The sequence below is a fragment of the Podarcis tiliguerta genome (assembly GCF_965153285.1).
Source record: "Podarcis tiliguerta genome assembly, chromosome: 4".
Lineage (NCBI taxonomy): Eukaryota > Metazoa > Chordata > Lepidosauria > Squamata > Lacertidae > Podarcis > Podarcis tiliguerta.
In genome coordinates this window covers 93,105,476-93,117,630 of record NC_139537.1, presented here as the reverse complement: position 1 = coordinate 93,117,630, position 12,155 = coordinate 93,105,476, and the positions used below count along the sequence as shown (strand labels likewise).

Sequence of the window (12,155 nt, the reverse complement as noted above, 5' to 3'; positions counted from 1 at the left end):
GTCATCCTGTTTGGACGTCCATCCTGCCACATTCCAGGATAGCACATTAAAGCAATTTGAGGAGGGACTATGTGCTAGTCAATTGCTCTGGTTGCTGGTGGGAAGGACATTGCCAGGGGTCTGAGACAGCTCCAGGCGAGGTACTACCGAAGGTATCGAAGGGGTGGTGAGTTGATTGATGTGACCAGCAGGGTCTTCAGTAAAACCTAAGTTGTCTCTTTGCACAGTGGGTTCCTTAACGTTTATATATTGGCTTGAAAAGGTTGCGGATAAATGAGGTTCTACCAAAAGAGGTTGACTGGCAAAGGACGAGGATATAGAGTCATTTGACTGGACCGCACTAAATGAAGACTCCAGGTCAGGCATAGAAGAATAGGACATTGACAGATTACCAGGATGAGGTGTGTTTGGCGCGTTACTCTTTAAGGCGGAGGACGAGGTAGTTGATTGCAGATCTATTAGTAGAGGTGAAGGGGGTCTGCATTGCGACGGTGTATGAGGAGCTTCCGCCAGGCAGACTGCCAAATCATCCGTTATTGGAGTCCCAGTATTTGGCAGGGGTTTCTGGGGTGTTAGCCCCTTCATAACTGGTTTCCTTTGATTTAATAGGTTGCTATGTCCAGGATTTGAGGAGGTTTTCTCTTGAAGTACATGTGTAAGATGCTGCTTGAGTGTATCAAGCCTGTTTGTAACTTCCTGCTGTTCTACTAATGGCAACTCGCCATAGGATGAAATAAGGTCCCTCTCCTCTGAGATATCCAGATGGCTGGGCCCGCTTTGGTCATGCTTCTTTGTTGCTGGAGTAGATAAACCAGGAAGCTTGGGCTGAGAGGGAGGGTGAGGTTCCCGGGTGGACAACTTGAGTTTCAAGACTGAGTCGCGCCTGTCTGGCGGGCAGCTACCTTTTTGTACGGTGCTGCGGAAGAGAGGTTTAATCCTGGTGTCATTAAAGACTCTTGTTGGGAAGATGCCCCAGGTGGCCAGAAACGCTTTACGCCTAACCAGTATGGAGGGAATTTTTGGAGACTGGAAGGAGAGCAATACTTTTTGGAGCCGATGGTGGTAGTTTAAAAGTTTCACTGTACTGAGGTCTATTAGCGGAGGCCAAATCTGAAGGAGTTGCCTCAGATGATCTTTGACATCTCTCGAATTATTCCACCTTGGGGACCTGGGGTCCCTACTGTGTATAGTTAGACATATTTTGTTTGGTTGTAAAATCAGAGATTGAGAGTCCAATTGAGTTTTTAGGAGGTGACCACCAGTACCACTTTCATGTCTAATAAGGGAGGTATACCTCTGTCCCTTTAAATCCCTCGGAGGCAGAGTGTGGTTGAGCTGGAGCTCTAGCAAATGGGCCTCAAGCTTTTGGTGGAGATTATCCACCTGCATGGAGATCCCATTTATGCTCTTAAAGATGCAGCGCAGGGTCCTGGTTATTAATTGGAAATGATCGAGTCCCATGCCATCGCCGAGGGCCAACTCGGGCTCCCCCTTCGAGGTGGCTCTCACCTCTTTGTCATTATCGTTGGCATTATTCGTTGTCTTCGAGTTCACCCCCTCCACTTCTATATCGGCTGCGAGGTCAATTAAAGGATTAAAACGATTGTGAGTTTCAACCATGTAGCTAACTTCCTCATTATTTCTATTACAGTTAAGAAAAAAAGTATCAATCTTGGACTGTTTGGGCCTCGGGGGAGGCATTACCTCATCCAGGTCCCTTGGCCGCTTGCCATGGCCCATAGTGGAGATTAGAAGCAATATCCACAATAATTGGAAGTATCCTAATACACCTTAGAGAGTATTGTAGGAAGCAGGGGAGTGGAGAGCGAAGAAGAAAGAAAAGTAAAGTCCGTTGCTTATTTACAATTCTCAGTCATTTCGGTTCAATGTCTTAAAGGTCAGACTTAGCAAGAGTTCGATATAGATATATAGAGATATAGATATAGATATAGATATAGATATACCGTATTTTTCACCCTATAGGACGCACTGGCCCATAGGACGCACCTAATTTTTTTGGGGGGGGAATAAAGGGGGGAATTATCCCCCCCCCCCCGGCGCTTGCGGGCTTCTCCCCGCCACCAGCCTCCAAACGACGTCGGGAGACAGCGGGATGGCGGCGTTCCGCCTCCCCGCTGTCCCCCGAGCTTGTGGGGCTGCTGGTGGGGCTCTCCTGAAGCCTGGAGAGCGAGAGGGGTCAGTGCGCACCGACCCCCCTCGCTCTCCAGGCTTCAGTGAAAGCCTGCATTCGCCCCATAGGACACACACACATTTCCCCTTCATTTTTGGAGGGAAAAAAGTGCGTCCTATAGGGCGAAAAATACGGTTCTCTCTCTCTCTCTCTGTGTATATATATATATATATATATTTGCTTTCGTAGATTTTCACGGGTACAGGAATGCAGGTTTTGGTGTCCTCGGGTGTCTTCTCGTGTAAAAGTTGGGGTGTCTAGGCGACGTTTCGACGAGGTCTCACTCGTCATCTTCAGGCTGGTGCTTTCGGCTTCTTGTTACTGGAACAGAGCAGGATCTCAGTGTTTGAGTTCCTATAAATACTGTTGAGGAGGTGTGGTGTATAGCCTCCAATGTTCTGGGCAGAGAGGAGGTTCCCAGGCTAGTGTGCCTTTTCTTCTTTTGTTCCTTAATTACTTGAGGGATATCTTGAGTGATTTCTTGAGTGATTTCCTGAATCCCACTTAGGTGGGTCATTAGGTGTGGATTAGTTGCTAAAGCCTTCGTGTCTTGAACTCTTGAACTTTGTGAAGAGTTTTTCTGAGAAGATGGCTGTACTGCACTTGGTTGTGCTCTGGCTTGGCTTCGTGTATAGGGGCGAGCTGTGGTTTTGTGGCCTGTGCCAGCCAGATCTGTGTAGGGATTGCAGGGGGGTGCAGCATCCGGAGGTGCCACCCTGGTTTGGCTACTGGATGGTGTCTGTAATTTATCTGTGGAGAGGGTCTGGGTTTGGGTCTGGTGTGGTTGATTGGTGATGGCGTTCTGTGTGCCTCTGGATCTGGTGTCAGATTTTGTGGGGAGGGCTAATTTCCAGATGTCTGGCAAGCGGGATGTGTCGTCACGCTTGTTCATGTTGTGAGGGTGTTTCTCTATCTCGATGGCTTCCATGATTATTCTCTTGTGGTGATGTTCCATGTTATTCTCTTGTGGTGATGTTCCAAATTGCTCTTTAACATGGAACATCACCACAAGAGAATAATCATGGAAGCCATCGAGATAGAGAAACACCCTCACAACATGAACAAGCGTGACGACACATCCCGCTTGCCAGACATCTGGAAATTAGCCCTCCCCACAAAATCTGACACCAGATCCAGAGGCACACAGAACGCCATCACCAATCAACCACACCAGACCCAAACCCAGACCCTCTCCACAGATAAATTACAGACACCATCCAGTAGCCAAACCAGGGTGGCACCTCCGGATGCTGCACCCCCCTGCAATCCCTACACAGATCTGGCTGGCACAGGCCACAAAACCACAGCTCGCCCCTATACACGAAGCCAAGCCAGAGCACAACCAAGTGCAGTACAGCCATCTTCTCAGAAAAACTCTTCACAAAGTTCAAGAGTTCAAGACACGAAGGCTTTAGCAACTAATCCACACCTAATGACCCACCTAAGTGGGATTCAGGAAATCACTCAAGAAATCACTCAAGATATCCCTCAAGTAATTAAGGAACAAAAGAAGAAAAGGCACACTAGCCTGGGAACCTCCTCTCTGCCCAGAACATTGGAGGCTATACACCACACCTCCTCAACAGTATTTATAGGAACTCAAACACTGAGATCCTGCTCTGTTCCAGTAACAAGAAGCCGAAAGCACCAGCCTGAAGATGACGAGTGAGACCTCGTCGAAACGTCGCCTAGACACCCCAACTTTTACACGGGAAGACACCCGAGGACACCAAAACCTGCATATATATATATATATATATATATATATGGATGTATAAAATAAATCAGAGCTTCTGCCCTCACAGCAACTCCTTGAAAAGTAAAGGCTGCTCAGATGTGGTACATTATTATTACTAAATTTATTGGTTGCTTTTTCTTGCCAAAGGCAGCTCAAGGCAACTTACAACTAACTGAACCCAGGCCATTCAGTAAGCTTTGTAGCCAAATAGAGAGTTGAGTTCAGAGTCCAGTGCCCTAACCACTAGGCAACCACATTGATTCTGTTGACATTAGAAGTCTAGTTTGGTCTGTTTTTATTAATGAGGAAGTCTTCAGAGATGTTCATCTCCCTATAATGTCCCAGGGTATGGTCTGAAATTATAGGAGGCCACCATGTTGGTGAAACTAAGCAGGTTTGGGTCTGGTCAGTGGTTGGATGGGAAACTGGTTAGGAACCTCTTATGGCACAAAAAAGGCAGAATGTACCTGTAAGAAAATAGATAAAATAAAACTCCCCCTAAGATATATGACTCGTAACTCTGCTCCAGAAAAAAAATATATCCCGAACTAATGTTATATTTATTGCACTGCAGTTTGTTTATGGTTTGGCTATAAGCATAATTCTTGAACAACAGGAACGTTATGAAATGCTTATATTAACAGCTGTATTAAGAAGACAGCGCATTGCATTTTTATGTCTTAAGACATGGTGCGCTAATGCAGTCTGCTTAACATCGGAAGTATCTACGTTTATCCTCAAGTCAACGTTCCGGTGGCTGCCTAGAGATTCAAAATACTTAGCACCAAAGTGTCAGCTACTTGAGCAAACAGCAAGAGCTGCTGAAGCTACATTTGATGGTAGCAGGCTCCAGTGGTCAAACCTGAATCGGCTGCAGTCAGGTAGAAGAAAGTGGGTCCGGTGTGGATAAGGAGTCTGATTTTTAAGAGCAAAAGGGATGTGTGAGTGAGCACAGGATCTTGCCGGCACTTCCCTGCTAATTCCTTCCCTTCACTTTCCCTGCTGACATCATTTGTCCCCCAGCTGAGCTCCCAATTCCAACAGTGAGCCTGACCGGGATAAAAGCACCTGTGGGAGAGTAGCTGAGGGGAGATAAATACTGGACAGGGAAGGACCAACCTGTGTTACGGCATGTGGTCAACCTGGATAATAGTAGTAGTAGTAGTAATAATAATAATAATAATAATAATAATAATAATAATAATAATTTTATTTATACCCCGCCCTCCCCATCCAAGACCGGGCTCAGGGTGACTAACAACCAATAATAAAAACAAGTTGATTAAAATACAATTTAAAAGATTAAGATACAACATTAAAACATTAGGATGCATCCTCTTCACAGGAGGAGAAAGGAAAAAGAAAGAGGGGGAGGGAATCAAACTGATTCTAAGCCAAAGGCCAGGTGGAACAACTCTGTCTTACAGGCCCTGCGGAAAGAGATCAGATCCCGCAGGGCCCTGGTCTCATGAGACAGAGCGTTCCACCAGGCTGGAGCCAGTGTTGGAAAGGCCCTGGCTCTGGTTGAGGCTAATCTAACTTCCTTAGGGACTGGGACCTCTAGAGTCCCAGTCCCTAAGGAAGTTAGATTAGCCTCAACCAGATGTAGCTTCAAGAGGCTATTTATGAACCTTAAGGTCCTCCGTGAGGCATACCGGGAGAGCTAAACTGTGAGCCCGGGTTCAGATGGCAGACTAAATCCAAACCAAGGCTTAGCTCAGTGTCCTGAAGCAGCAAAACAACCAGGAAGGAGCAGATTGGTTGCAATCTCTTTCTGGGAGTTTGCATGCTTAGGTGTTTGCGCTAAGCCATGGTTTGGCTTTTCATGACCCGTGAACAAGGCCAGTTTGTGCAGAGAATTCCATTGAAAATGGGAACAGGAGTAGAAATGGCTTATTTATTCTAGGTCTGGAAACAAAATCAATTCAGCGAATACCATTGATATTCACTGTTGTTGCTGCTTTCAGTCTGCAAATGACATGAAATTAGTGATGTTTCCTTCCCTCCAATTCAGACGGCATTTCCTTTACATTGACATAAATGGGTGCATTATATCAGGGTTGGTTTATGTGCTGGCATTAGAGTTCTTCAGGAAGCTTAGTTTTGATCATGTCGCTTAATCAGGAAAAGAGAAACAAATCTCAGGATAATTTTAGTATATTTAAATCTTGGAAGGAAAACATTTTGGTGGAATTATTAGCTGCAATGAATATCCATATGAGTTGACAATTACCTAATGCATTAAGTTCTTCCCCTCGCTCTTCCCTGAGAGCATTTGTGATCAGCGGTCCGTTTCTTGCAAAAGTAACTAGTCCATTTTTTTTTGTTTCTTTGCTTTTCTCACAGAGGAAGAGACCTAGATGACCTCATCGCTGTAAATAACACTGCAGAGAAAAACAAAAGGCAATTTTTAAATTTTTTTATCTCTCCTGCACTTTAGAAAATCTGTTACCTGTGGCTTGAGTTAAAAATATAGGGAGGGTTTGTAGCCAACTAAGGTCTCCTCAGAGTATGAGTGGAATGAACAGACCTAAGTTAGTCGTGGCCATTCATTTCAGTGGGTCTGCCCTTGAGTAGAACTAACATTGGCTACATCCCACATATGTGTAGCTGTGAGCCCATGGTTTCCTTGCCCATGCAGCACTGTATCAAATGCATGTACAGAATTTTCCCTCCCTCCATGGGAGAGAACCTGGAAAAGGATAGCCTGGGAGGGGCAGGAAATGGGGCCTAGAAGATGGCAGTGATTGGTGACCAGGAGGATAGAAGCATGTGGGGTCCTACAGGTCAGGAAAGAGTTCTGTGTGCATCATTGTGAACATGAAGCTCTGGAATGGAGCACTCCTTCCTGTGAAGTCTGCTGGGTGAGGGTAGTAGGCTGCTATGCTCCAAACGTTTAACTAAGCAAGCCTCTTCAAAAATGAATAAATGACTGATACATGGAATTAGGGCTTAGTGAGCTGTAGGTGTGGTCAGTGGGATAGTCGTAAGCACACTTACTTTCTAAGAAATTACTGCAATAATGTGTAAGGACTTGGGACCAAGTCCTATTAGATACAGTAGGCTTTATGTCAGGATAAATAATCACAGGATCAGCTTATGGGACATGAAGTCAAAGGTCTTGATATGTAATGAAGGGGCCATATTTCTTCACAGCAGATAATGCTTCATACTTTTTGTCTGGTGCTTGAATCTGATATAAAAATTAAAACAGTTCCTCACAGAAATCATTGGTGACTTGATAAAGTAACATTTGTGTTTGCATTTTTTTAAACGTCCAGTATTTTGTGGTCATCAGGCTCTGCTCTTTATCTTTGACAGGAGCCAAGAACTAGATGATCTCATTGTAGTAAAATCCTCTCCTGAGGATCAAAACAAAAAGAGGTGAGTCTTAAATCCATAGCTGTCAAGTGTCCCTTATTTGAAGGGACAGTCCCTTATTCCAGCGCCATGTCCCGCTGCTGTCCCTTATTGATGGATGTCCCTTAAATGATGTCCCTTAAATGATGTCCCTTAAATTTCAAAGGAAGCAGCTCCTCTCCCTCCCTCCCTGCCGGCCAGGGAGGAGGGAGGCTCCAACTGTGTTGCTTGGCTGTGTAGCTCACCCAATAAGAAGTCTAAGAATGACTAGGGGGTGGAGCTTGCATGCCTTGTGTGTGGCTAGCTAATGCAAGCTGAGGGTTTTTTTGAATGCTGGACGCCATTTTGTTGCACGTGCTGCTGCAAACTTTGCAGTGCAAAGCCAGGCCGGGGAGCCATCTTAAGTTGAGGCTGCATAGGCCTTGTGGTGCATGTGATTCAGATTCTATTCAGTTGAACCTCTGGTTACAAAGTTGGTTGGACAGTGTTCTCGAAGCTACCAGCATGAGTTTGACCAGACTGCAGGAGGACAGGAAGACTAGAGTGCCTGGAAGAGGTGAGGCTGCAGGTCCCTTATTTTGGATGCTGGTCCCTTATTTTCAAGGCGGCTGGTCCCTTATTTTCAAATCTGTAAGTTGACACCTATGCTTAAATCTTAGTTCTTATAACCATGGCAGTCCTGTAGAAGTTAATTCATGTTACTTGTTTATTAATTGAGAGGATTTGTTTATTGTGCATTTGTTCTGATTTGTTTGTGGGGAGGTCAGATGAAGTGTCAAGCCAATGACATCCCACACTTTCCATTTCCTCACCAGTATGACTTGGTGTGAGTATACAATGTTGCCTTTCCCCCTTCCTTTTCCCCTTCTCCATTCACCACTGGAGATGCTTCTCTGGGGTCTGGAAAACCCCTTAGGCTGCTGCCTGTTTTTTTAAAAAACGAAGCCTTTGATGGAATAGTGGCAGGGGTGAAACCTCTCTAACTTCAGAGTCAGCTCAAGCAAGAGTAGGACTGCAGCCAAAGATTGTATGTGAAGAATGAGCTCCGTTCTCTGCTCTCAGATCAGCCTCATTGCTTTAGATTGGAAGAACAGCGGAGAGGCCCTCTCTCAGGCTACATGTTCTGCATATAAAACAGTGCTTGGCACTGATGGCTATTCATTTAGCAGAGCTTAAGGCTCTGGCACAAAAACAACAGGCATTCAAAATAAAGGCAGAGTAGCCAGTGTTTGATGAATGCATTCCCTCTGAGAGTTTTCCCTCTTAAGTTCCCACCCTCCTCTTTCCCCTTTTAATATTTTAAATCCCCCTCCTTTGCTACATGCATAGTAGAAGAATAGAGAAATGGCGGTGAAGATAAATCATGGCTAGACTTCTTTTTCTTACTCCAACCTTGTCCTCCACAGGGCACCAGAGCAGGACCATGAATCTGCCAGTATTCCAGGTGGTCCGTCAGAAATGAACCATTTTTACCAGGACACAAGAGGATCCAGGTACAGTATTCTTAAGCCAATAAATTGAGTGTTTTTCCTTTTTCCCCAGCTGCAAAAGGCTATCTCTCCTATAAACCCCTATCAAGGAAAATGTGTTGGAAGAAATTCAGCTTCCCCAGTCCAGCAACTCTTTCTGAGTACAGGTGGGGAAGTTCAATGTGGGTAACACACACACGTAGCTTTGTTGTTGTTGTTGTTTAGTCGTTTAGTCGTGTCCGACTCTTCGTGACTCCATGGACCAGAGACGCCAGGCACTTCTGTCTTCCACTGCCTCCCGCAGTTTGGTCAGACTCATGTTTGTAGCTTCGAAGACACTATCCAACCATCTTGTCCTCTGTCATCCCCTTCTCCTTGTGCCCTCCATCTTTCCCAACATCAGGGTCTTTTCCAAGGAGTCTTCTCTTCTCAACACATAGCTTTGCCCGTCTGTAAATCTCAGGGAAGAAAATTGTTCTGCATGTGCAAACCACCCCCTTTATTTAAAAGAACAGCTTGGGCAGGCATCGGAGAACAAACTCCTCTCAGAAGCTCCCTTTCCCATAGTTCTTTCTGGCCGCAGTATCAAGTTTTACCGTCCATTCTACCACCTTGGAACTCTGTATTCTTGCTTTGTTCCAATGAGTTTAGGATTATATTCGCCCGTGATCCTACACAGACTTGTGATTAAAAAAAACAACAACTTCTCTCCATCAGGTAAAACCTGAAACAGGAACAGCTTTCTAAACAAATATGTGTGCCCTGTGTTAAGTTACCATTTGTTAAACATCTGTCCGTATCAATCCAGTGTTTCAAAAATGTGGTCAAGAACAGGGCCTAAACAGTGAACAATGGAACCCGTAGTATTTTGCAGGTGGCATCATGAAGGTGGCTGGAGAAAAGCTTTCCTCCCTTTCTCTTAATAAATCTGGGGCCATCCGCTGAAATGGAATAGCAGGAGATTTGGGCCAGACAAACGGAATTGCAGTTCTTCACACCATGCAGTGTTAATTATGGAATTTGCTACCCAAGCTATGGTGATGTCCAGCAAGTTTAAAGGCTGAGGCAATGGCAACTAGTCACAGTGGTTATAAGCTACCCCCCAGCAACAGGGGCAGCCTGCCTCCAAACCCCAGTTGCTGGAAATAATACCAGGAGAGAGCTATTGTGTCCCTGTCCAACTAAATCAGGTTGGGCACTCTGAACCAGGGTGCTGGAACAAGACAGGCCTCTGGCTTGACGCATCAGGGATCTCTTGTTCTGTTCTTATGACATTGCTTTTTCTTACCGCTTTTGTATGTTTATTTTTAGAGAATGAAATTCTCCTCATTTTTTGTATGTGTTTCAGCTCTATTGCCTCAAGCAGTTACTCAAGTCCAAAGGACACAATTGTGTACACAAGGACATATGAGAATAGGTACCTGAAAAATACACGTCGTATTTTTCCAGAAATACTTCCTCGTGTACTAATTCCAAAAATAACAGTTTAAACATGATTTGTTTAAACACAAGCAATGTTATTTTCCCCCACCCCCAGCTATGGCGTGGCTAATATTCTGGTTTCTTGAATGCATAGAATGAATGATAATCTAATACAATATATGGTTTTATGTCATCCCAGAATAAAATGTGAAATTAAATGCAAGTGATGAGGGATTAAAACAAAATGGCTGGATATATATTACCAGACTATAGCCACAGTACAATACACAGCTCAGCTCAGCTCATTGATTCCTATAGAGGTTTAGCATGCCTAATGCTGGGATCTATGTGGAGAAAGAGAGAGAGAATGTATACATGCATGTAAACACAAGATAATAGTTAGGATTTATGGAGGGAGACATGCATTGACCCACAAAGATGAATGCAGTCATGTTTGTTGAACCCATCAGGGGTATCATAAATCTCCTGGTTTTGCTGGCCTGGCTGGGACTGCAAACATGTAAACAATGATTGCAGCATTTCTATTGACTCTTTTCTGGCCCTGCAATAAATTTCGGAGAGTCATAAATGAACAGTGTTGCAAAACATAAAATAGCACATTTTTATGTTTTCTTATTTCACCTTGTGCCTTATCTGTCTTCATTCTGCTGAATGGTTTCACATATGACATCTCTATCTGACACTATTGTGTGCTTTTCTGTTATTTTAGAAATCCATTACTTCTAAAATATCAAGTGCTTAAGCATGCTCTTAAGATATAAGCCCCTTGGGGCTAAAATCCTCATTCTGCATGAGCCCTGCTGAATAATGGGAGCCATGCAAAAGCAAGTTCTGTGCCCTTTTCGTATAATGCAATACAAGTCTCATCTTGCCCTGCTCCCCCCACTGTTCTTTTAAAACTGTTTCTTGTATATCTGTATATTTTTGAAGTCTGCCCTCAAGTCTCTGTGGATGGCTTTGATGTTGATTGATGATACACTCTCTTTGTCGGAGTGCAAACTTGAAAAGTGTTTTTTTTTAAAAAAAACCAACCCTATTGTTCATCACTCGGCTCATGTTCCTTCTATCACAGCAGATTTCCCCATGATGCTTATGAAGACAACATCCCTGGAAAATCTATCAAAACTGTTTACTCTACTTCTGATAGGTGGGTATATATACTGAACACTGTAGAATGAAGAAATATAGAGGAAGAAAGCAAAGAGAGAAACATCTATCTATCTATATCTATCTATCTATCTATCTATCTATCTATCTATCTATCATCTATCTATCATCTATTATTTGCTTTTCTGCTGCAGTTCTTCATTAGTAGATCCACATTAGTACAACTGTTGCATTCAAAAAAGAATAAGAAAGAAAACTTCTTTTCATATACCATATTTTTTGCTCTATAAGACTCACTTTTTCTGTCCTAAAAAGTAAGAGGAAATGTGTGTGCGTCTTATGGAGCGAATGCAGGCTGCGCAGCTATCCCAGAAGCCAGAACAGCAAGAGGGATTGCTGCTTTCACTGCACAGTGATCCCTCTTGCTGTTCTGGCTTCTGAGATTCAGAATATTTTTTTTCTTGTTTTCCTCCTCCAAAAACTAGGTGCGTCTTGTGGTCTGGTGCGTCTTATAGAGTGCAAAATACGGTACTTCCCTTCCACTCCTTCCCAAATTTCCTCTCTGTTCCCAACCTATCCACATTGTCTTATTCTAAATTTTCCTCTCTCCTTCTCTTTATCTCATGTTATAACTTACGCTGCTAAATTATACTCATCCCACTAGGTTCATTATCTTACTATAATACTTTTTCATATATTCTATAGATAACATCCAATCCTCTTTAAGTTCTTTTAAATCTCTGTTTCTTATTCTATTAGTCACACCCGCTAGTTCCACATATTCCAGCAGTTTATGATGCTACTGCTCCTTGGAACTGCGACTGTTCTCTACTTCTGTGCAAGTAAA

At 43.9% G+C, this 12,155-nt stretch overlaps 1 protein-coding gene across 6 annotated transcripts in view; it reads left to right on the top strand.

The window, feature by feature from the left end:
• Positions 1–12,155, top strand: part of SCEL (sciellin) — a 65,285-nt gene that overhangs the window by 47,441 nt on the left and 5,689 nt on the right. For 2 of the 6 annotated variants that reach the window (XM_083435846.1, XM_083435848.1), the window contains exons 16-20: positions 6,276–6,332; positions 7,251–7,313; positions 8,696–8,782; positions 10,107–10,175; positions 11,274–11,348. In XM_083435846.1, the coding sequence (XP_083291972.1) occupies positions 6,276–6,332; positions 7,251–7,313; positions 8,696–8,782; positions 10,107–10,175; positions 11,274–11,348 (351 nt within the window). The remainder of the gene's footprint in view (positions 1–6,275; positions 6,333–7,250; positions 7,314–8,695; positions 8,783–10,106; positions 10,176–11,273; positions 11,349–12,155) is intronic. The other 4 variants (XM_083435850.1, XM_083435851.1, XM_083435847.1 and 1 more) reach the window with 3 other exon arrangements.